This window comes from Neltuma alba, unplaced genomic scaffold, assembly GCF_004799145.2.
Source record: "Neltuma alba isolate B1F8T4 unplaced genomic scaffold, ASM479914v2 tig00002944_pilon, whole genome shotgun sequence".
In the NCBI taxonomy this organism is placed as follows: domain Eukaryota; kingdom Viridiplantae; phylum Streptophyta; class Magnoliopsida; order Fabales; family Fabaceae; genus Neltuma; species Neltuma alba.
Window position 1 is genome coordinate 222177 of NW_021633078.1, and position 24832 is coordinate 247008.

Consider the following 24832-nt stretch of genomic DNA (forward strand, 5'->3'; position numbering starts at 1 on the left):
GATGCAAAGGCGTGAAGTTGGACGTTTAGACGGCGGTAAGATGCTACAAGCTAAATAGAGGAGTTTAAACAATGGAAAAGGTTGGGAAATGGCCGGTAATGGAAGTTTGCTGGTAGTGGGACAGAGGGGAACCACGGCGCACTAATACGAAACTATGAAAATGAGTAAAACTGAATCCTATTGTGAATTATTTTAAAACTTTTCACGGCGGTTTTCTTAATAACCGCCGTGAAAAATCAATTGTCAGGCCACTTATTTACAAAAATGCAACTGACTTTTTTTCTACGGTGTTTTTTTTCTTAACCGCCGTTATTTTGCGACGTTAAATGTCTTTTTTCTAGTAGTGTCAAATAGAGAGAATAGCCTTAGGGAATAGAAAGGGAAGGGACGAATATGAGGCAAAGCGATTTCACAAAATTCAAAATGGAGTTTGATCTTGAAGAAAATAAATATAAAGTGAATTCAGCTGAAGGAAATAAATCAACAGTCGCGTCTCTGGAACCAAAACATAGACTCGGTTCAATCAAAGGACACAATTTCTATCTATCTCGATTCAGCATTTGCAAGGTACAACGAGGTAATTAAACACTAAATATTGGAATTCGCCCGAGACCAAACCTCAAGAAACTATGATGCCTAGAAGAAGAGAAATCCATGAATTTTCAGTAGTCTTTGTCCAATAAGATGGTTTATGCCTAGGCCTTAGCATATATACAAGCATTCATTAACGGAAGCTGGGATGGCTTAGAGGTCAATGTTGATGAGGCCCGCTCAAAATCTACGGATCTCGTGAGTTGTGGGGGGATTATCTTGGAATCTGACTCGTTGGAAGCTATTGGATAACCAAGAAATGCCCTTACAAGTCATGTTGAGTCTAATATCATCAACGACATTGGGCCCGTGTTGAAACGAGGGTGGGATGTGGATGGTTAAGGTACAACACGTTGCATGGGATGCGAATTGGCCAACAGGGCTCTTTCCTAGAAGTAAGTAAAACCGAACCGTAACCGAAAACCAAACCGAACCAAACCAAATTCAATTTTGGTTTTTCGGTTCGGTTATTTCGGTTTTCAATTATATATTCGGTTTTTATTTTTTAAACAATTCGATTTCGGTGTTCGGTTCGGTTAGTAAAAAACAATTTTGGTTATAACCGAATAACCGAAATAAATATACTATATATTTATATTTAATAAATATTATTATAATAAATATATATGTGGTATATATGAACTTTTTAAATATATTTATATTCAATAAATATGGTTATAATAAATCACATTGAATCATGAAATATTTATTAATTAATGGTTGTAATTGTGTTTTATTATTATTTTTAATTTAAAATCATTTTTCATAGTTATATATTTCAGTTAATCGGTTAATCGAACCGAAATTTTCGGTTAATTCGGTTAATCGGTTTCGGTTCGGTGTTTAAAATTTACTCTATTCGGTTATTCAGTTAATTCGGTTATCACCGAAAAACCGAATGCTCACCCCTATTCTTTCCTATATATTCCTGGATTTCACCCTCAATCCAATAGCTTTATAGAGTTAGATGTTCTTTTCAATAAGGACAATATAATGAATTGCTAGTTCAATCTTGTACTATCGTACATGCTAGGCTACGTTGATATGTTTTTATAAAATAATGGGTTAATATAATCTTTGGTTCTTTAAATTTGTCCTCATTTCGGTTTTAGTTTCTCAAATTTCAAATTATAGGTTTTGATCGTTGAAGAAGCAAAATGGTCTAAATTTTTATTGAATTATAGGGACTAATATTATAAATAAAAAGAAATTTGAAAGACCAAAACCTATAGTTTGAAGTTTGAGGGACAAAACCAAAATGAAAACTAAAATAATGTACTATTGCTCTACATTTGCATTATTTAAGTGAAAAATAATGTTGATATATTTCTAATTGTAAATTTGTACTAGGACATGTAAATGGTAAATGGTGAGTATTAAATTTAAAATTTTTCCTAATAAATAATTTGCAATTTTAGTCTGCATTTATATATATATATATTTAATTCAACTACATATACAATAACATGAACTTGTTAGCAGAATCAAAACTGCAACATCTTATTTTGGCTTAATACCATTTTTGTCCTTCAAATATGATATTCTTTTGATTTTAATTTCTGAAATTTGAAAACCTTTTTTTATCTCTAATATCATTCTTTTTTCAATTATAAGCACTAGTTTTTATGGTCATAATTTATTAATTATGGCTAATGTGAATAATGACTGAGTCCATGTTAAAAAAAAAAAGACTATGAGAAATGCAAATTGCTAGAAAATACCATCGGTTAATATAATATTTGTTCTTTTAAGTTTCAAACCATAGGTTTTGGTTATTCAATAAGTAAAATAGTTCAAGTTTTTACTAAGTTATAAGAATTTATGATTTGAATAAAAAAAACTTGAGGCACTAAAATTTATAATTTGAAATTTGAGATACTAAAACCAAAATAAAGATAAATTTAAAAAATTCAATAAGGAGAATTGGAAAAGAAAAAATTTGAAGAAAAAAAAGGAAGAAAAATAAAGCAGTGGATCGCAGCGGACAGCAAAGGGAAAGGAGGGAAGCTGTGCGCCGGGAGTGGAAGTATCCCAAGATCAACCTTTAACATGACCCTTTCATGATTTACCCCGTCAGCCGTAGTTTCTCCTCGCCCCCTAACGCCACTCTGCTTTCTCTTCTCCGGAGGCAGAAGGTTCGAACTCGATAAATATCAAAGGCAAGCGCTTTGATACTCTCCACTCTAAGCTAATTCTCTCTTCATTGCCCCACTGATTGCGTTGACGCTTGCGGTTCGTTTCGTCAATAATCTAATTAGGTTCCCCTCTCACTCTCTTTTAGTTTCCTGGATCGTTTTCATTGATATTACTTCTCCAGAATATTATATGCGAAAATATAGTTCTTTGGTTCAGAATTGAGTTTAAATTTTGGCTGAGCTGCGTTGCCTTTTGGGGTGCTTCCTTATTATTTAAACTTCACTGCGTTGTTTCTATTCTATTTTGCACTCGGAATTTTTTGCCCCTTTTGGACTAATGTAGCCCTAGGGTTCGACTTTGCCCTTTTTTATGTTTTCAAGCTAACAGATATATTAAGTTGAAAATGTAACGCTAATATGAAGTTTGAGTTTTTGTTTGGATAATGTGGTGTGATAGTTCTCTGATTACTACGATCTACGAATCCCTGGCAGTAAGAACTTGGAAATAAACTCAACTTTTAGAAGCTAAACTCAGCTGCTTTCGTACAAAAGTGCCCTCTATGTGCTCTTCATTTATTTCTTATTTTGTTTGCTGCCATTTAATTCTAGTGTCTCCACCCGAGCAAGGACTCGCCCTTGCTGAACCTGAGATGGAGGACCACTATTGACCAAGAGGCTGTTATGATGAACCACCATTGAAGTTCATAGTTACAACCATGCCATCTCCCAGCCTCTTTCCCCGTTACGCTTAGTAATTTACAGAGTTCATTCTTTTCCTCTGAGGAATCAGATCTCTTTTCTCTTTCTCAAGAAATCAGACCATTATTCTGAAAACAAAGCTAAACATAAAAGAAGGCTCCATAGTGTTGCCTCTAAACTGCAAAGCTGCGGTTAAACATGGTGGCCTCAAAACGAAACTATGAAAGCTAGCTGCTCTATGTTTTAAGGTTCAAGGGGACTCTTCGTTTGCTCTGTGAGAAACCCATACCTAGAAATTTCAGAAGACAAATTTCATATCTTGGTCACAAAATATAAATTCCAGAAGAATTTCATACAACAAATTTCAAGCAAGCAATAACTATTTCCACCAACTTTTGCTTAAATCTCCTTCCAGCTTCTTATCTTATATCTGCTAGCATATTATAGTGTCACCACATCATGAACTGGTTTCTAACCTCATCTAGACCAACCCCACAACCAAAAAATTGACATTGCTGTTGATGGGTTTACTCCCCATCTCAAATTCTAGCGCTAAATTACTCCTATTATTATTGCTCAATGATAATTACCCATTTTTATTATTTTTTCATTTTGGGGCGTAAGAGATAAATTTCATCTGCAAAGTCATTTTTTAAATTCCATTTTGTGTATCAAATGGGCCTTCTCATGTCAAATGCTATTTGTAAGCTACTTCTGTTTTACGCTTTAATCAAGTGAAGGCTTCCAGTGGCCAGGGATCATGTCGGTACTGAGGTATTAGCCTATTGTTTTTCTAAATTCCTTTTGTATTATGCAATATCCTATTATATTTCTTGGTTATTTGAATTTTTCATGGCGTTCTACGGATTAAAACCTGGGAGTTGTGTTTTTCCTGATATTGCACACCATATTGAGCTGAACCTTATGTGTGTCTATATATATATATATATATATAATGTTTTGGATTTCTTATTGTGTAGATGGCATCGCCAGCTTGGTTTGCTCAGGAGGCACGTCCACCAGTCTCTCAAATTCCTGTATCTGGTCAAACTTCTGGAGAAATATCTGTGGCTTCAACTTCAAGTTCTGCTTCTACACCTTCTGGTGCAGGTATTTGTACATGCATATTAAAGTTTAAGCTGCGTGACATGTGAATCAATGCAAAAACCTGCTTTTTCAAAATTCATTAATGTAGCTGGGTTGTTTATTCCAGTACAACCAGTCTCTTATGGTGTGCATCAGAGTTTGAATGCATCCGGGAATTCTCAGCTGGTATTAATTCATTAATTCATTATGTTAGTACGGATATATTTGTTTGTCCATATTGCCAATATATTGTTGTTATTAATGTATTCTGATATTTTATTAGGACTCTAATTGCGGAAATGCATCAACACTATGATGTTTTAGCTAGTTTTGTCATTTGGCTTTCAATGCAGGTGATGAATTCTGCTGTGCCACCAATGGTTGGTCAACCTCCAGTTCCTGGCCTCTCTTCATCTGCTGCACCTTCATTCTCATATAACATCTCGCAGAGTGTTAAATTTCCTACCGACCAGCATTCACAATCTAGCGCAGTAAGGCTTGTTCACTTTATTAACATGAGATCCTGTCTAGTTATGCGCTAATTTCAATAGTCTAAGCCTGTTCTTTTACTGATCAGTCCTCTTGTTTGAAAATTGTCTACCCAAGTTGGAATTATTGATGTTTCAAAATTCAAATTTACCAACTTGCTGCCATATTAGCAGTTGGCTGTCCGGTCCTAATAAGGGCCCCATCAAGTAGCGTCTTTGACAGATAATCAATTGAAGAAATGAATCTTAACCTGTCAGAGGGAAGTATAGAATTGTTAATCTAAACGTTTTGGAGGCAATTTGCTTAATAATTCAGTAGTGAACTTTGTTTATTTGCATCTACATAAAACATGTGGAAAAATTCACATAGAAACAAGGATGATACAGTCACACACATAATCACCCAGACACTTGCTCCCTAGGCAATCAACCACCTTATTTCTAAATTCTAATTTACAACTTACATATAACCTCATGAATTTACAGTGCTAAGTAGAGGCTTTGATTAGTATGACGACTGACTAGTGCAGCATAAAGTAATATCTTCCCTGAGATAATATTCAACTAACATGCATGGCTTCTGGGTTCTTGAGATTAGAGAGTCTTGTCTGAGATGAAGCCTTATTTAGTGAAATATTTAAGTGGATTTGAGGACAGGTGCTTCAATGTGGCGCTGACACCATGTAGTTGGTGTTGCATTCTGGACCCTAAGCTTCCTTACCCTAAATTTGTTCTTTCATCTTTAGGATCTCTTTGCTTTTTATCTGGCAAGTTCTTTTTGAAACTTTTATGTTGTAGAACTAGGAGGGCGATGGCAGAAAATAGTCAAATAGAGAGAAAATTAGGAAAAAGGGATAAAGAAGGGAGAGGGAGAAATAAGGGGATGAGAAGGAGGAAGAGCAAGAGGAAGAGGGAGAAACAGAAGAAATAGAGGGAGGAAGAGAAATATGATGATGGGGACCAAGTATATCATTTATAGTATAGCAACTCATGCACTCGGTCAAATGATCATGAGCATTGGCTGATGAACTTTGGTATCAAATAATGAATAATTTGATAATTAACTCTGTACTAATAGTTCCATCTGTCTGTTGCAGAATAAGTCTGAATCCGTTGGACAGGATGTTGGTAAAGCATCATCTGCCTCTAACATTCTACATTCTGCTTCTGTTCACACGTCTATGTCTGCAATGTCCGTATCATCAGATGCCAACTATCACGCTACTTCTTCTTGGATGCCACCTACTCCATCTTTTCCTGCACGTAACATAATGCCTGGAGCACCAGGAACTCCTGGTCCTCCTGGATTAGCTCCAGCTTCTTCAATATCCTCCAACCTAGCAGCTCCATCAGCAAACACAGATTCTTCCTCTTCCTCAGTACCTAGACAAACTATGCCAACTGCAGCCATTGCTTCAAACCCTGTTGGCTCCCATGTAGGCTTAACCTATCCGTCAATACCTTCTATGGCTGCTTCTCAGGGACTTTGGTTACAGCCGCCGCAGATGGGTGGTGTACCTAGGCCACCATTTCTTCCATATGCTGCTGCTTACCCTGTTCCCTTTCCACTTCCAGCACATGGTGTTACTCTCCCAGCTGTCCCAGTACCTGATTCTCAACCTCCTGGTGTTACTCCTGTGGGAACCACTGGTGCCACTTCTGCATCATCTTCAGCACATCAGCCAAGGGGAACTGCTGATTTGCAGACAGAAGTAGTTGAGGGGCATTCTGGTATGCGCACTGCATTATTAATGCTTCACTGATATGTTTGATGTATTAGCTCATGTTATTTTGCAATCCTATCCTTTTTATCTGTACTTCGGTGTTTTGTGCAGATGACAAGAAAAAATTGAATGCTACTGGCACTCAGGGCAGTGATGCCATTAATGATCAACTGGATGCATGGACTGCCCATAAAACCGAAGGAGACATTGTTTACTATTATAATGCCTTGACAGGAGAATCTACTTATGATAAGCCTGCGGGCTTTAAGGGGGAGGTACTGATGCGTATTGTTTACTCTCTTGGTAGATATTTTCCGGAGGTCACCTCTTTTGCATTCACAATTTCCGTCAAAATATCATATCTTAAATTGTCTTCTGGCATTAAAAATTTATTTATAATTCCAGTTTAATGATTTGAAAATTGTATTCTTGCATTTAACTAATCCATTAATCTCAGATTTTTTTTCTTTCATTTATTTATTTTCTGTTACGATATTGTTTCAATTTTTTTTTTAAAGTGATTTATATTCTTAGATTCTAGTAACTTTGACCAGATCTCTCTACTCTTCGGGGATTATTTGGAGAATGGTATCTATTATTGTATATATTTGACAGAGATGATTGTGCAACTCTTCGATATTTACGTATTTACATACTATTGGTAAAATTTACTTGTATAATTCTCGTTACTTTGCTGGAGCAATGTTTTTTTTTTTTCCTTCCCAATTTACTTATGTTTTGAATTTTTATGCAGCCTGATAAAGTCTCTGTGCAGCCAACTCCAGTTTCAATGTAATTTCCAGCTTTTATTTTCTGAGCCTGACTAATTCTGTCTTTACCGTTTCTTTAATTTTGTTTTGTGCCAATTTGCAGTTATTTACTTATGTTGTCTAGCTTTTTTAATCCTAGTTCTTGGTGACGGCATATGGAAGTCTCTTCTGGTTCTTTTTCATTTATAAACGAAAAAAATAATATAACTGTTTTGAGTTGTGTGATAGACTGATTGCAAGGTTTTTTTGTTCTTTTTTTAAAATTTGAAGTTACTGTTGCATTTTAATGGGGATGATTTTCTGAACATGTGGACATTGCCAATGCGGACTGCAAGGGTGACTTGACATGATTGTGGAATCCAGAGCAACAGCAATATCGCCTCTAACATTGCATTTGCTGACTGTTCTATAAACTTAGGTGAAAGCCCTAGTAATTTGACTTAGAAATGAGACAGATGTGTATTGGTAAAGCCTAAATATTTTTAGTCAATGCGTATCAATCTTCATGTGCCTAAGTTAGCAATGAATGCATCTCAGTTAGCAAAGGCATAGGGTAGGAAGAAAACCTAAGTAGCACCAATATGGGTATACATATAAGATACAATGCAATATGATCTATATGTATATGACAATTTTTAAAATTTTAGGATATTGGTATGGAGAGAGGAGAAGACAATGACCAAGTATGGATAAGGATTGTTGGAAAAACCCTTTTCATACGCTCTCACTTGCTGGCCCTGGGAGCCAGAGTGTGGTGGTGTGTGTTTGGTAAGTTAATGCTTCATGGGTCTGCCCAGACCCTTTGGGGATGATGAAGTGGTCTTGTGACAAGAAAAAAACTGGTCAGCTGTGATGTAGGAATCACAGTATTATGGAAGTAAGAACTTGTTTTTTTCCACTTGTGTTGTTGATGGAAAGTAGGACATGGGCTGGAAGGATACATGGCCAGAGGAAGGGGCACTGGAACGATCATAGTAGTCCTTATGCCATGATCAATTTGAAGAGATAAACAAGTTGTAAGGTGTTTTTGGCTCCTTACAAGATTTGTGGTTTAAAGGTAAAGAATATGTGTAGAGCAAGTGTAATGTTGTTCAAATGAACATAGACACTAGCGAATCTAGGCTAAATATGGATAACATTCCAACAATAGTGAATGTAGATTACGTCATGTATAATATTCCAACAGCTACAATTCAGAAATTCGAAAGCCAATGACAACTGTTGGTTTGGTTGCTTTCCCAAGTCTACACATCACTCATGATTTCCCTTTTTTTTTTGGGTTGAAACTATTGTTCTACTATCTTATTCTTCAAGATATAACTGTTATAATCTATTACCAGTTTTGTTTCCCTTGAGAGTGACTATTCTCTTCTAATGGTCCTCTTATTGCCATCATGCCCTGCTTCATAGCCTAATAATGAGCATTAGCTGTTTATTCCCATCAAGATCCAGTACCAGTTTGAAAAACAGAAGCTTTTTGTATGATCTCTGAGCCTTGTTATTTTTCCCTAGCATGCGGTCTTTAAGATCTGATACTTATAATGTATTTGAAGTTGATTTTTCCTTGCAAGGGACTGTTTATTTATGTATAGGACGGATATCCTTTCCTTCTATTGTCAGCAGAGCAGTATCAATAAACTGATCTATATTCTACATGTGACAATACAAAAGGAGGCTCATGAGGAGTGTGAAATGCTCTGTAGCCAAAACTTTCATGAATAGTGAGACATTTTTATTCTTTACAACATCGGAATTTGGATTCACTAGCATGGAAGGGTCTGATGGCTTGTGAAAAATTAGGGGGCTGCTCGTATTCACTATTGTTGAGCTGACACAAAATATACTTAGTATTAATTGAACTTTGGGAGCATGCCTCGTTGTAGTGCTTGATAGAGAGGGGGCATTTGTGAGATGATCTTTTTTCATGTTTAGGTGACTCTTCTGTTTTTACCTTCACATGAATTTTATTGTGTCTGTCTGTCTGTCTGTCATATTTACTAGAGGTGTAGTTATATCTAGTATCTAGCTTTTGTTGCAATTAGGAAGCTTTCTTTTACAAAACTTTCTGATTTTTCTTCCTCTATTTTTTGGTCCCTAAAGCTTTGATTATGATGAAACAAATATCTGTAACATTGTCTTGTGTTTTTGTTGTGTTTCCTTGTAATAGGGTCAATTTGCCTGGTACTGATTGGGTACTGGTTACCACAAGTGATGGGAAAAAATATTACTACAACAACCGAACTAAGGTATGATTCGTGTTGAAAATTGAGTTCAATCTTTAGATGTAAAGCCCTTATGGTTTCCTGTATCTGTTATTACAATATTTCATAGTACATAAACCACCAAATATATGGACTAACTATGAGAAGTAAGTAAATAGAATTCTAATGCTCCCTCCGGTCTATAACATAAGAACTAGTTGGAGACTCAATATTAATGGGTAGCTCTAATGCATATGATTAACAAGGACATTTTAGAAAATACAACACTCATTTATTACAGCTAACTGACTTAAAGTAATTTTGTTAATTTTCATTAATTAATTATCTAGTTCTTATATTAAGGACTGGAGATAGTATATCCTTAGTAGAAAGTCACCCCAAAATTGTGAACAATAATATTATTACTAGAGTAGCAATGCATGTTACCATAAATATAATTAGATATGCTTGAGTCAATAACCAGTGGCCTTTAAAGATGACTGTAAGTTGTACAGCTGAAATTGTCAATCTTTGGCACACAAGTGTTGACGTCTATGGTACTATGGGTACTTATTGAACATAGTCAAATAAAGTGGTACTCTATAAAGATTGCCCTTGGATTAGTTGGAGTGAGGTTCGACGGTAGCTGGTTCAAGTATTGCAGTATGTTCATGGAGGATGCTCAGGTTAAACTGTTTGATATGCTATGCGAATAGGGAGCTACATTGCTCAGGCAGACGTATTTTATTTTTGTTTCTTTCTCGATTTTTAATTGTATGAATTTATTTATTTTTTATCAGAACACCCCAATTTTTCAATGGGGAGGTGAACAACATTGAAATCTCCCCTAGCACATGTTTTTTGGGCGGGGGGAGGCTGCATAACAATGCAGTCTAATTTTAACTGTCACTCCCTTTCTTTTGACAAAATGTCTTCTATCTCCAAAACTAAAAATTCCTGTCTCTATATTCATTTGATAAATCAACTTTCTTAGTTGTCATTGGACCCTAGTGGCAATGTAAGTTGAGTACACACGAATGCAAACTGTTAACAATTTATATTTAGATCTTGATACCATCCTTTGGTTTCTTTCTTCAGACAAGCTGCTGGCAAATCCCAAGTGAAGTGACTGAATTGAAAAAGAAGCAGAATGGTGATGCTACTAAGGAAAATTTAATGTCAGTTCCGAATACTAATGTGTTGTCTGAAAAAGGATCAGGAATGGTTACTTTGAATGCTCCTGCTATTAATACTGGTGGTCGTGATGCTGCAGCTTTGAAATCCTCTAGTTCACAGGGTTCATCAGCATTGGATTTGATCAAGAAAAAATTGCAGGATTCAGGAAATCCTGTTAGTCCCCCTGCTATTCCTTCGCCATCTGGTCAGACACCATCTGAATCCAATGGTTCAAAAGCACCTGACTCTACTGCTAAGGGCCTACAATGTGAGAACAACAAAGATAAACAAAAGGATTCTAATGGTGATGCTAATATATCTGACACGTCATCTGATTCAGAAGATGAAGATAAGGGACCTTCAAAAGAGGAGCGTATCATTCAATTTAGGGTACCGTTGTTGCATTCTTATATGGTTAAAATATTGTTTGTATTTTTTAGCATATCGACCTTATAGTATTGCAGTATTTCATAAAATGTCAGCTTCAGCCCGTCTTGTCTTCATCACAGTATATCTGTAAATCTGACTTATAGCTAACTAGAGATAACTAACTAGGACTGAATTCCATTTCCAACATGCTCTGTGTGAAACGGTTACAGTAGGATGCATTTTTGGGTGTGCTTTTTGAAATGTGATGAAGTTGTTTATTTGTTTCTGCCTGTTTATTTTACAGGAGATGCTTAAGGAGCGAGGAGTGGCACCATTCTCAAAGTGGGAGAAAGAATTGCCAAAGATAGTATTTGATCCACGTTTTAAGGTTTGTTGAGTCTAAAGATTATAGGTTAATTTGTTCAGGAATTATTGGCCTTTCCTTCACCTGGAACTCTTGCATACAGGTTGGTTGTGCATGTGTTCTGTCTATCATTGAATTGGTAGATTTATTTATATATTTTTGTTATTTTCATAATTGTTACCATTGTTGTATCACACTCTGAATGCATCTGATGCAATTAAGGATTGATATCCTTGTGGTAGGAATATTTCCTGTAGACATTTATTCTATTATTTAATTGACTTGTTCAAAAGCAAGTAAGACGAGGAAAGATGTCTCATGAAATTAAGGGGTTTTTCCCCTAGTGGTTGAAGTTGTTAGATTGAGGTGCAAATCTCATCCATATGTCTTGTGCCATGTGGGATGTTTCATAAAATAAGGATTTTACTTTTTGCTGATTTTCATGAGTGTTGTATAGATTGTTTTAAATAAAGCCTCATATACATTTTCTTTAATAAAAGATCAATTGTTGTTCTAATTTTATTTATTCCTTGTACTTATGCCTTGACATGAGTTTGGATGTTGGTTATCTAGGGATTGAAATGTTTCGGGTGTCTTATCCACTTTAATTGTTATTGTTGTACTGAGTGTTCATTGTGCTATATGTTGAGTTTACATTTCCATATTCTGCTAAGAAATCTGGATTTAAATATCTGTTTTGTGCACTTTGGAGCATTAACTTTGGATTCACTATTTTTTCTTCTGAGGAGTTGGTGGTAGGGAGGGGGTGGCAGAGAAGGAGGGTTTTAACTTGTGTTATTTTCAGGGGAATTTGGTGTATTTTATTATTGTCAAGGCTGGACTCTTGCCCCTCTTTATTCCTTACACGATTCTGGCGATAGGGTTGTCTTCTATGGGTTTGAATTCATTGATCTTTAGTGAGGTTCTCTGTTGGACTTGCTGTGAGATTCAAAAGCTCCTTGAGATTTTATATTTTTACGTTTGCGTGAAGAGTATTTCTTTTACTCCAACTCTATATTTGTCTTCAGTTTTCATTATCTATGTTTTGTTTTTAAAATTTATACTAAGGAGATGATGTTTAGAGTTTTTAATTGCGGAGAAAATGTGCCACTGCAGGCTATCCCAAGTTATTCTGCCAGGAGGTCCTTGTTTGAGCATTATGTTAAAACCCGTGCTGAGGAGGAACGTAAGGAAAAACGTGCTGCTCAGAGGGCTGCAATAGAGGGATTTAAACAGTTACTTGATGAAGCCTCTGAGGTTTTATGCTGTATCCAATCTAACCTCATTTATGCATCTATGGTTTCTTTATGAAATGGCTTTGCCTTGAAGTTAGAACTTTGGAATGCTGATAATATGTTTGATATTCAGGATATCAATCACAACACTGATTATCAAACCTTTCGAAAGAAATGGGGAAATGATCAACGGTTTGAGGCATTGGATCGCAAGGATCGAGAGCAGTTGTTTAATGAAAGGTGTTACTGAGCTTTACACTTTTGATTTGAGTTATTTGTATTAGTTACATGTTATTATTGCTATTATTTCATGGTCATTATTGACTCCTCATTTGTTTTTAGTCAACTCATCTCTTAGAATTCAGTAAAGAGAGCTCTTTAAGAAACAAGGATATTTTATGGTGATGGAATTTAGGGTTTAGAGCTCTTTAAGAAACAAGGATGTTTCATGGTGATGGAATTTGGATGGCAGAATAAGAGAGGCATTGCAGCTGTAGTAATTTTCTTTTTCTTGTTGTTGGATGAAAGATTGAATACACTTCGGGTCAAATTGACCTCTATCAATCTTTGATGAAGTGGCAATCAACCTCAACTTTTTTGTACAGTCATTTTGTATGGGGTTCTCAGTTATATTGAGTGTTGTGGTGCTATATTGTCACAAATGACTTGAAGTTGCATCTGGGTTTCCACTTATAACTCTTGGAGTAGTCTTTTCACCGATTGTCTGTGCAAGAGCCCTATATTTTGCTCTTGTGCTGCTCTTTGCGATAACAGATTGTTTCTTCTGTGTAACCTAGTTTTCCTATACATCTGTTCACTATTTGCCGGTTGATCTTCTGTCAATTATAGAATCTCCCCAGTTAGCGTCACAATGAATTTCTGTGCTCCTTTGAATGTCTTTCCTATGGTAACTTTCTTTTCTAGTGTTCAGTTTTGCATACTTTCATAGTTTTGATGTCTGCTTCAAGGAGGTACTTAGTGGATTTAGTCATGTTGACCAATAACACTTTCTGGAAAGCTAATGCTAGTTCTTGTGTGAGTTGAGTAGATAAGCTTCCCTAACACATTGAAGTTGATTGTCATATTATTAGAGAAAATATCTTATCTAGAATGATTGCCGCTAGCCACATCAACTCCAATGGTCGACTAATGTTCTTACTAAAGCATTAAGCGTACCCTGCATTTCCTACATTTGGAAGGAGCTTGTCACATAAGACCTGACATTGCTACTTGAGGGGGATTGTTGATTCAGATGAGGATTTTTGTTGATTGACTATTTACTGTGATGGGTCACAATTGATTAGGATTGACTGTATATAATTAGGGATATTTGATTATGTATTTATATTTTGTAATTGTTCTGTAACTTTTAGCCATTATTACATGGTATTAGGCTCTCACTATAAATAAGATGCTCGTGTAAGTCAGAACTCACTCACCTTTCCCCCTTTTTTTGTTATATTCTCTCTTCATACTCTTACCGTAGAAGATCTTGCTGCTCTTATGCCCTGAAAATGTTGGAGAGCACCAAGGTCGGTGATCTCAAATTCCTTAGCTAGTGCTCTTTTGAATCTCTTTAAATGATTTTCTATGAGCTTGTTTGGTTTTTTGTTTTGAAAACAATTTTATTTTTTTTTATTTTTTTTTGCTCTTGTCCCTTCATGCTCAACCTTCATTACCATATGACGTTGTTGGTCTTATAACAATTCAATAGAACTTGAGCTCTGTCGGTATTTTGCCATTAGGTTTAGTTTCTTTGATTAACCATTAATGTTCTCTTACCCTTTAAACTCTTTGGATTTGCTCGGTAAATATTTTATATATGTCAGTGTCACATTATTGTTATACTGGGTGACCTGTGTTATATTTGTTTCAGAGTACTTCCCTTGAGGAAAGCGGCTGAAGAAAAGGCTCAGGCAATTCGTGCAGCTGCTGCTGCCAGTTTTAAGTCGATGCTCCAGGAACGAGGGGATATAACTGTCAATTCCCGTTGGTCAAGGGTATGGAACTTGGAATAAGTTGCGACATACCTTTGTGTTGTGACAGGTTTCTAAAGCACTTGTGTTCATTTGTTTCATGTTTAAATATCATTTGTGGGCCCGTTGTATCAGATTCAACTTCTTAGTTCTTAAAATCTGTAGATAGCATTCAGATCCCTTTCATCGAGAGAACTTTGTTATGGAGAGTACAACCTTCTTAGGCAATATTTTGGCATGGTTATTGGGGAAATTGAATCCTTGGCTTGTGATGCCTACAGATAATTTTTGTAATACATATTTGTCTGCTAGCTGGTGTAGATTGTTGCCCTGAATAGATTTGCTTGTTGATGCAGTACCTAGCTGAAAGGGAGAATTAATATCGGTGGGGTGATTGAGAGAGAAAAGATGGAGGACATTATCTCAATATTCAATTATGATTTAGGGGGTGTTTGGATAAAACCAAATCATGGTTTTAGAAATGATTTTATGGTATACGCCGTAAATATATGGAAGAGTTTATCTCAATTTGTGGAAAAGTGCTTTTCAAAAGCACTTCTCATGCCATCCAAACACCCCCTTAGTGGTTTTGGCTGTTATTTTCCTATTAGTTAGTATCTTAATTGTAATATTAAATCTGGGTCTTGCTTGATGAGTGACTGGAGTTTCTAGTATTGCAATAAATGTTTTGACTATGAAGTAGAGGGAAAGAAGTTAAGTTCTTCTATATTGATAGTGGTCTTGTCAGAGTCAAACTGAAGTTAAATGCTTTGCATCATCATCATCATTTATTGTAACAGTTGTCATGAGAGAAGAAAATTTTGAGAAATGGTAAGAACAGTACAATTCTATCTCAACTGTGGGAATCATTCTCCTGCTAGCGAGCCAGATACAAAGCAAGTTGCATAAACCACAAAAGACAAGACTTTGCTCTCATTCCTTCTTCATTTCATTAGATTCTTTTATATTGTTTAAATCCTTCCAGTGTATTATGCACATAATTTCAACCCCCCTCTCATATTATGGCATTGGGTTGTAGGTTAAGGAAAGTTTAAGGAATGATCCAAGATACAAATCTGTGAGGCATGAGGATCGGGATGTTCTATTCAATGAGTATATATCTGAACTAAAAGCTGCAGATCAGGCAGCAGAAAGAGAGACCAAAGCCAAGAAGGAGGAGCAGGTATGTGTAACCTGGTTAATTGCATAATATATGATGAATGTCTTTTAGCATGCTATATCCATCAATAAACAAATCAACAAGTAGCTGTGGTGATAACTACCTTCGGCTTGTCTTATGTTTGAAGTGGGGCAAAAAGTGTTGAATGGTTTATGCTGAAGTATTTTTGTGATTTTTTTCTCATCGGTGGCTAAGGTTTCTTAGAACGATCTTCCCTTGATATCTGGTTTTATATCTGTTGCTATTACTTCAGGAGGCTTATTTATTATTTTACACGTCTTCAAAGTTCAGCTAGGAATGTAATGCAGTTTATGCATATGTGCGTGTAAAAGCAGATTTCAACTCTAGAAACTGATTTACAGGATAAGCTGAAGGAGAGGGAACGGGAGCTGCGCAAAAGAAAAGAAAGAGAAGAACAAGAAATGGAGAGGGTGCGACTTAAAGTTCGAAGAAAGGAGGCATTTACTTCATTTCAAGCTTTACTTGTGGAGACAATCAAAGACCCTATGGTGAAAATTTATCCTTGTGTTCCTTCCTGTTTTCTCGTTCTTAGGTGTATAAAAATTATATTTATGGGATTGTGGACTTTTTCCATAATCCCATGAGGGTCAAATTTTACTTGCCTTTATTTTTTGCGAAGAATTTGGTCTCTTTCCTCAAAATTAATATTGCCTCAGCTGTATTGCCTTGGCTCTTTTCAACTATCTCTATCCAATAAGAGATTATAAGGACTTAACGTAAAAAAAATTTCGAAAAAAAATGGTAGACAAAAATTAGATGGAGGACTAAATTGGATTTCTTAGCTACTTGGCAGGTGTTCTGAGTAAATTATTCTATTGGCGATAACTAATTGCTTGCAGGTTACTCTTGGTCCTGCAAAGTTAGATGTTGATTTTTTATTTTTTTTTTGGGTCTATGGTCAAGAAGCTAGTGAAATCCTTGTTAATTAAAATATAATCATTTCTTAGGCATCATGGACTGAATCAAAGCCTAAGTTAGAAAAGGATCCTCAAGGCCGGGCAACTAATCCTGATCTAGATCCATCTGACACAGAGAAGCTGTTCCGGGAACATGTGAAGATGCTTCAGGAGGTAAGTCAAATATGGCTGCTTCTTCTCATAGTAGCAATGTGTTCTTGCTGCAATGTCATGTGCTTTATTTTATTTTGTGATTAATGAATTTCATTTAAGTTGAAGCTTGGACAAATAAAATGTCCCCATTGGTGAGGAGGAGAATTCTGATATAGAGATGAGAGTTTGCGTGGATGGATGTTGTGATTAAAAATGAAAAGTGCATACTAATTTTAGAAGCGTCTTGGTTTAGTAATGTCGATTTTCACTTTATTCCTTAAAAAGTGGATAATTTTGCAAATATCATAAAAGAAAATAGATATGGAGATGAAGAACATAAGAAGGCATGGGAGGAGGGGCAGTCACAGAAATCTCGTTTTCCTCCCTAAATCTCTCCATATATGGAGAGAAAATGAAACATGAGACGCACCTTATGTTTCCTCCCTACTTTTTCTTCCTCTCGCATTTTCTCTCTTATCCGAGCAGGAAAAAACTCATTTCTCCTCCTATTTTCCTCTCTAGTTTTCTCTCCCTAATTTTCTCTCAATCCAAGTAGGGGGTTAGCAAACAAAAAGGCAATTTATCCCCCCCCCCCAAAAAAAAAGAAGCTTATGTTGATCAATTCTGTGAACCTATTTCCAGATAGTCAACGTTCTTTAATTAACTGAGTTTTGGTCATGCGTACAAGAAACCTATACGTTGAAGAGCCTAATCAAAATGCAAGTAAAATAGAGTTATGAACAACAGACTCATGTTTAGACCCAAGCATAGCGTAATTGGCTTAGGACTCGTTTCCAAGTTGTGAACCTGCTGTCTGATTGAGATCCAGTGCTTTCTGCAAGTATTCCTTGACCCCTTGCGTTTAAATGTGCTACTGATGCAGCGTAAACAGTAAACTTGATACTGGTGATCTTCACTTGGGCAGCATTAGAAATATCCCAAGATGTCATGAACCATGCTTTAATGACTATCAATTGATACAAAAAGACTTGGGCAATCAAAAAAACAAAAAAGGGAACAAAGGAAGATCTGAAAAGAGTTAGAACTGGTTTACCATACCATTCTGTGACCTGCAATATTCTAGTGCCTCAAGGACTTTGCTAATTTGAGACTTCATTTCAGTAGGTCCTTAGCACCTCTTGCTTATTGAAGGTAACACATACATGTTCATGCATTACTTTGTTTTTTGTGTGTGTAGAGAGAGTGAGAAAGAGGATTGCTCAACACATACATAGTAATTGAATTACACTTGGAAGGGAAAATATATATTGAGAAGCAAAAGAAGAATGGAAGGAATCCCCTAGAAGCAAAAAAGCAAAATTTCTGATGGGCTTGATCTCACTGAAATTGCTGGCACCCGAGCTGAGGTTTCAGAGAGATTCAGCCCCTAATAACTCCCTTTTCCTACAGTTGTAAAATTTTGTCGTCATAAATATGATAACTAAGGATGAAAGAATATTGATTTAACCAGCCCTTATGATCTACGTTCTGACTGTATTCTTTTTTTCTTTTCTTTTTTTTTAAATTATTATTATTATTATTTAAATCAAGAGGCAAGTTACAACTTGAAAAGTACAAGACAAACAGAAGAAAGAAACAGATCACTGTAAACTAGTGTAGGATGTTCGCTTTCAGACAGACCCCACAGCCAGGATGGGGTTCTTTCAAATCATCATTCCCGTATTTAGCTGGTGAACTTCCTTAGCCGGCGAATCTGCACATTGAATAGCTTCCCGTGGTGCATATCTGATTTCATGTCTCAGTCCAAATAGATCAAGCTTCAGATTTCATTGATTTCTGACCACAGTGGGTGATGAGGTCTTCCGTCTCTCATAATCGGCTGTTGCATGGTGCATGGCGTTGATTGTTAACTGGGCCGTTCTGACTGTATTCCCAAACTTTGAAATTAACTGTCTAACATATCAATCGTATATTATTCCTGAGCGCAAGCCTTTCACTGTTTCAAAATCTGGTCTATTCATCAATCAAATTCATTCATTATTCCTCTACCAAAATACTAGTAATTTCTGACTGCAGGCCTACGTGGTATCTTAATCTGGTACGTTAACCAGTCAATTTCATTAATCATCCATCGTTCTTTCAAGGCTTTACCAAGACACCCTCTTGTAGCTCTGGTCTGGGTATTTGATTAATTTCAGGTGCAACTGGTTCCCCTAGGTAGTTACTAACAGATTAAAATTCTTTATTCCTTTACCACTATATTTAACTGAAAAGGCTTTACTTCTTCCTCACATGCATAAAAAATGTTTGCTTTGGTTCAAGTTAATGGAGTGGTCATGTGCTGGGAGTCCGTGAGGTTTTAATGCACAATTGGTCACTGTTGCTTTTTTGAATTCTCTTACTGTCATACTGACATCAACAACAAAAAGCCTTATCCCACTAGGTGTGGTCAGTTACATGAATCACACGATGCCATCATGTTTTGTTAACAACCCAGTCCTTAGATATGTTGTTGATAAGGAGATCTCATTCAATGATCTCATTAAGCGTTCTTCTCGGTCTTTCTTTGCCCTTTTTTATGGGACTCCATATTGTCTTATCTACCTTTCTTATCGGAGCCTCCAATAGCCTTCTCTGCACATGTCCAAACCATCTTAAGCAGTTTTCAATCATTTTCTCTTGGATAAGTGCCACACCGATTTTTGCTCTGATATTTTCATTTCAAATCCTATCTTTTCTTGTATGTTTACACATCCATCTCAACATCCTCATTTCTGCTATCTCAATTTTGTGTTTTGTTTTTTTTTTATTGCCCAACATTCACTATGATACATCATAGCTGGTCTTATAGCAGTCCCATGAAATTTTCTCTTAAGCTTCTTAGGTACCTTCTTATCGCAAATAACTCTGGTAGCCTTCTTCCACTTTAACCAGCTAGCTTGTATTCTATGAGAAATGTCTTCATCAATTTTCCTATCCTCATGTATAATAGATCCTAGGTATTTAAATTTTGATATTTGAGGAATGATCTGATCCCCCATCTTCACCTCCAAATCTCCATTGTTTTGCCTTCTCCTAAAATTACAATGCATATATTCTATTTTGTTCTTATTTAAGCGGAAACCTTTCGACTCCAAAGTCTTTCTCCATAACTCTAATCTAGTGTTAATCTCTTCTTTTGATTCCGCCGTGAGAACTATGTCATTTGCGAAGAGCATGAACTTAGGGATTCTTTCTTGAATAGGTTTAGTTAAAACATCCAAAATAATATTAAACAAGTACGGACTCAAAGAAGATCTCTGATGTAGGCCAATCTTAATGGGAAAGTCCTTTGTCTCACCTCCAAGCGTTCTTACATTAGTAGTTATCCCCTCATACATATCTTATATGGCTTTGATATGAGCAACCCGTACACCTTTCTTTTCCAAACCCTTCCACATTACTTCTCTTGATACACGATCATAAGCTTTTTTCAGGTCAATAAAAACCATATGTAAATCTTTTTTTTTACTCCTATATCTTTCTATTAACCCCCTTAGTAAATAGATTGCTTCTGTTGTGGATCTCCCTGGCATAAATCCAAATTGGTTTTTTGAAATAGAAGTATCCAACCTCAACCTATATTCCATCACTTTTTCTCACAACTTTATTATATGATTCGTAAGTTTTATCCCTCTGTAACTTGCACGGTATTGAATATCTCCTTTATTCTTGTAAATAGGAACTAAAATGCTCCTCTTTCATTCATCCGGCATATTCTTAGAGCATAAAATTTCATTAAAAAACTTGTTTAGCCATACCTCACCCTTATCGCCCAAACATTTTCAAATTTTAATAGGGATATCATCAGGTCCAACAGCTTTATCATTGTCCATTTTTTTGAGAGCTGCCTTAACCTCTTTGATGCAGATCTTGTGGTAAAAAGCCAAATTCTGATCATCTTTGTTAATTAACAAGTCCTATAAGTCCTGAGTCGCATAATTGCTTCCTTCATTAAACAACTTGTAAAAGTAAGCCTCCCATCTATTCTTAATATTACTATTAGTAACTAGCACTTTACCATCTTCATCGTTTATATACTTTACTTGGTCTAGATCTCTTTTTTTCTTCTCTTTTTGCTTTGCAATCTTGTAAATATTTTTTTTTCCCGCTTTTGTTCCAAATTCCTGATAAAGCCCCCCGTAAGTTTTAGTACCTGCTTCGCTCATTGTTCTTTTCGTCTTCTTTTTAGTCAACTGGTACTTTTCCCGGTTTTTTACACTATTGCACAAATGTATGGTCTTAAAACAGTCTCTTTGTTGTCTGACTTTCTTTTACACACTCTTATCCCACCACCAAGTTTCCTTATCTCTGTGACCAAGACTTTTGGATTCTCTCAAAATTGCTTTAGCTATCATACGAACCCTTGTAATTGTTTTTTCCCACATCCTGTTTGCATTTTCCTGCAACTCCCAAAGCCCTTCTTCCAAAAAGGTCCTTTTGTATAACTCCCGCTTCTCACCCTTTAACTGCCACCATTTAACCCTGGGTTTTACCACTTGATGGTACTTTTGCCTGATACTCTTAAAACGTACATCAAGGATGAGTACTCTATGTTGGGTAGTCACCCCATCTCCAGGAATCACTTTGCAATTAGTACACAATCTTTTATCTGAATTCTTAACAAAAAAAATCAATTTGTGATTTTGAGGCACTACTCTTGTACGTGATTACATGCTTTTCTCGCTTCTTAAAACAAGTGTTGACAATCTTGAGATTGTATGTAAAAAAAAAGTCAAAAATAGATTGTCCTCCACTATTAAGCTTCCCAAAACCAAAACCACCATGACCCCCGCCCAATTGTCCTGTTTCCTTACCAACATGTCCATTAAGATCCTCACCGATAAAAATTTGTTCTTCGAGTGGTATGCTTTGAATCAACCCCTCCATATCTTCCCAAAACTTATCTTTAAGGTGTGCCTCTGCCCCAACCTGAAGTACATAAGCACTAATGATATTGATAGTATCCTTTTCAACAATTACTCTTAAAGATATTATTCTGTCCTCAAACCTTTTAACCTCTACCGCATTTTTTTTCTATGTTCTATCAACGATGATACCAACACCATTCGTTGCACTCACCTTTCCTGTGTATCAAAGTTTATACTTTCCAAGTTTCTTGGCAACTTTTTCAGTCCATTTGGTTTCTTGGAGGCACAAGATATTAATCCTTTTGTCCCTCATTATTGTCATACTGACATCCAGAAGATAAAATCTATTGAACTATTGACGTTAAGGTGATTTTGTATTTTAATAATGATCTACTATTTACATGGCTCTAATCTATAGATGAGTCTTTATGCTCTAATCCATAGATGAGTGTTTATGTATACCTATTTAGTTGTAGAATTGAAAGTGATCAGTTGCTTTTTTTTCTTGCCGCCAATGGTGAAGGCTAATAAAAACTTACAATTTCACCAAAATGAATGAATGAAGGCTTACAATTACAAATGGAAATCTAGACTGAGATTTGACATGACTAGTTCTGGGCCTTCTGTTTTTTTGAAGGTATTCAATGGAAATGTGAGCTGCCTTAGGCATGTGATTTAATTTTACAATTCGCCATGCGTTCATTATGCATGAATCACGATGCTGGTTTAAGGAGAAACTCCGATACTTGCTTTTGGCTTGCAAACTGATGGGTTATTTATTGTTTAGTGTTGAATGCAATACTGCCTGTTTGAAGGCCGTTTTAACCACAGTACATTGCATATTTCCAAGATTCAGTAGCCGTATGTATTTTTTGTAAGTTAGCTGAAGCATGTGTAATCTTAACGTTTTTGGCATTCTGGCATTAGAAAAAATGGTTTCTTGCGTGTATATGCTAAACCCTAACATAAGTGATCTTTGTGATTTGGCCAGCGTTGCGTGCAGGAGTTCAGAGCTCTATTGACTGAAGTCCTGAATTCTGAAGTAGCATCTCAAGAAAATAATGATGGGAAAACAGTTTATAATTCATGGTCTACTGCTAAACGTTTTCTAAAATCTGATCCACGATATAACAAAGTTCCAAGAAAAGAAAGGGAAGTTTTATGGCGTCGGTATGCAGAGGATATGCTAAGGCGGAAAAAGTCAGCTCATGATCCAAAGGAAGATAAGCACGATTCTAAAGTTAGAAGCTCTCTTGATTCTGCAAAGCTGCCTCTGGAATCAAGGAGATCGGTTGATAGAAGATAATTTTTTTGTTTTAATTTCTTTTTCTTTTTTTGGATATCTCCCGTCTAGTTAAAAGTTGAAGTCATCTGTACCCTGGAAGCTGATATTGGAGCAGTCAAGTATTATTTTAAAGTGTCAGACGATGTACTTGATCTGATTCCTTTTAGATAACAGCTCCCCTGAGGCATGAGTGCTTTTGATGGCCTAATTGGCATATGCTTTATGTCATTGCTGGAGTCCTGTCGATGAGGGGATTTACATATTGTTCCATATAGCTCTGCCTCGGTAATGAGGTCTAGCGTCTCATTTGGTTGTATTTATTCAAAGACGCTATCATTAGTTGGTCAGTTAATTTCTCATAGAATTTGATGATTGACTTGCACATTATCTTTTTTGCTGAAGGTCACGGGGGATTGAAGGCTAAGTAATGCAATGAATGTTGGCTGTAGGACCAGTTTCTGGCTGTTGATTCTTATATCAAACCGTTGACGTTAATAGACATTGAAAATTTAATTGCGAGTCTTAAAATTCTAGTTCTAAGCAATCGATTTTGCAAATGGAATTGTTAGATTTCAAGCCGATTTTATAGAGCCATGCAATCATATAGTTAGTGCTTCATTGTATAACATTGAAAACAACATAATATCATGTTAAAATAATTATGTTTTCTCCATAGATGCCTGTAGCATATGGTTTGTTACGCGGTCTACTACGACAAAGTCAATATTATTTAATAAATGTATATTTTCGTAGAGTTAATTTCAGTAGTCATATAGTAATTTTGTTTGTTATAATATTTTATCTTATTGTGCCAAGATTAATATAGGACAATTTTGGAGGTTGAGTTTTGAGAAAATAACAATAAAATACTTTCGGGAAATTTTATTTTAATCACACGACAAAATAGGAATTTAGAAATTTGTTAAAATAACCACATTGTCCTTATATTATTTGAGCTTATACTATAGAAATATTTTGAAAACATGTTAGTTGTGTTACCAAACTTGTTAATACTGTTACATGCCTCAACAATGTTATAAAAGTTGAAAAATTCCTAATTTATTACGTATTCAGAAATCTCTCGATGTCAAAATATCTTTCAAATCACATGGTAAATGACATTATTAGAGTTATTAATATCGTTATAAAAGTTATTAACTATTTTACTAAAATTGAAAAAATCTCACTTTCACAATTCTCTTTAAAATAGGTTATTAATTGTGTTGCCAAACTTATAAATACTGTTATATGACTTGTCAACTACAAAAGTTAAAAAAATTTCAATTTATCATGCATCTTCTAATCTCTCAAAAACTAATATGCAAGGAAGTAGTAGATTTTGCTACAACTTGTAATGAAATGTTATGTCGTTAGTTCTCAATAGAGTGGGTTTCGCAAGGAAGCGGTATTAACATAGTATACTATTAAATTCTCCTCAACAGAGATACAACCCCAATAACCAAACAAAGAGGAGTAAAGTGAGGCGCGCCCACATGCTATCATATGCTTGAATCATGATAGGTGAGGAAAAGGCTAAGCATTACCAGAAGATTATCAAAATTTATGACGCAAGTCTTTTAAGAGAGTAGTCAAGCATGTAGAATAAATAAAA

General features: G+C 35.7%; 1 protein-coding gene across 4 annotated transcripts; it reads left to right on the forward strand.

Moving 5' to 3' along the window:
• Positions 1–2597: 2597 nt before the first annotated feature.
• LOC114739846 (pre-mRNA-processing protein 40C) lies at positions 2598–23733 on the forward strand. Of its 4 annotated transcripts, none has more exons than XM_028927937.1 (17): positions 2598–2849; positions 4406–4535; positions 4639–4697; positions 4865–5002; positions 6097–6730; positions 6835–6998; positions 7478–7515; positions 9661–9739; positions 10793–11260; positions 11544–11627; positions 12720–12860; positions 12972–13078; positions 14715–14838; positions 15854–15997; positions 16357–16503; positions 16963–17085; positions 22927–23733. In XM_028927937.1, the coding sequence occupies exons 2-17, from the start codon at positions 4406–4408 to the stop codon at positions 23239–23241; spliced, it is 2895 nt and encodes a 964-aa protein (XP_028783770.1). In that variant the 5' UTR covers positions 2598–2849; the 3' UTR covers positions 23242–23733. The 4 variants fall into 4 exon arrangements, with proteins under 4 accessions (XP_028783770.1, XP_028783771.1, XP_028783772.1 ...); XM_028927938.1 differs by having other exon boundaries at positions 2598–2750; XM_028927939.1 differs by lacking the exon at positions 2598–2849 and adding an exon at positions 4098–4199.
• The last annotated feature ends 1099 nt before the right edge of the window (positions 23734–24832 follow it).

What these genes read in the sequence shown, in the direction of transcription:
- LOC114739846 (XM_028927937.1), top strand. Translation starts at nt 4,406, where the DNA reads ATGGCATCGCCAGCTTGGTTTGCTCAGGAGGCACGTCCACCAGTCTCT. An exon ending in TATTTGATCCACGTTTTAAG is followed by an intron (nt 11,628 to 12,719) that starts GTTTGTTGAGTC and finishes GTGCCACTGCAG; the next exon opens with GCTATCCCAAGTTATTCTGC. An exon ending in AAGCCAAGAAGGAGGAGCAG is followed by an intron (nt 15,998 to 16,356) that starts GTATGTGTAACC and finishes ACTGATTTACAG; the next exon opens with GATAAGCTGAAGGAGAGGGA.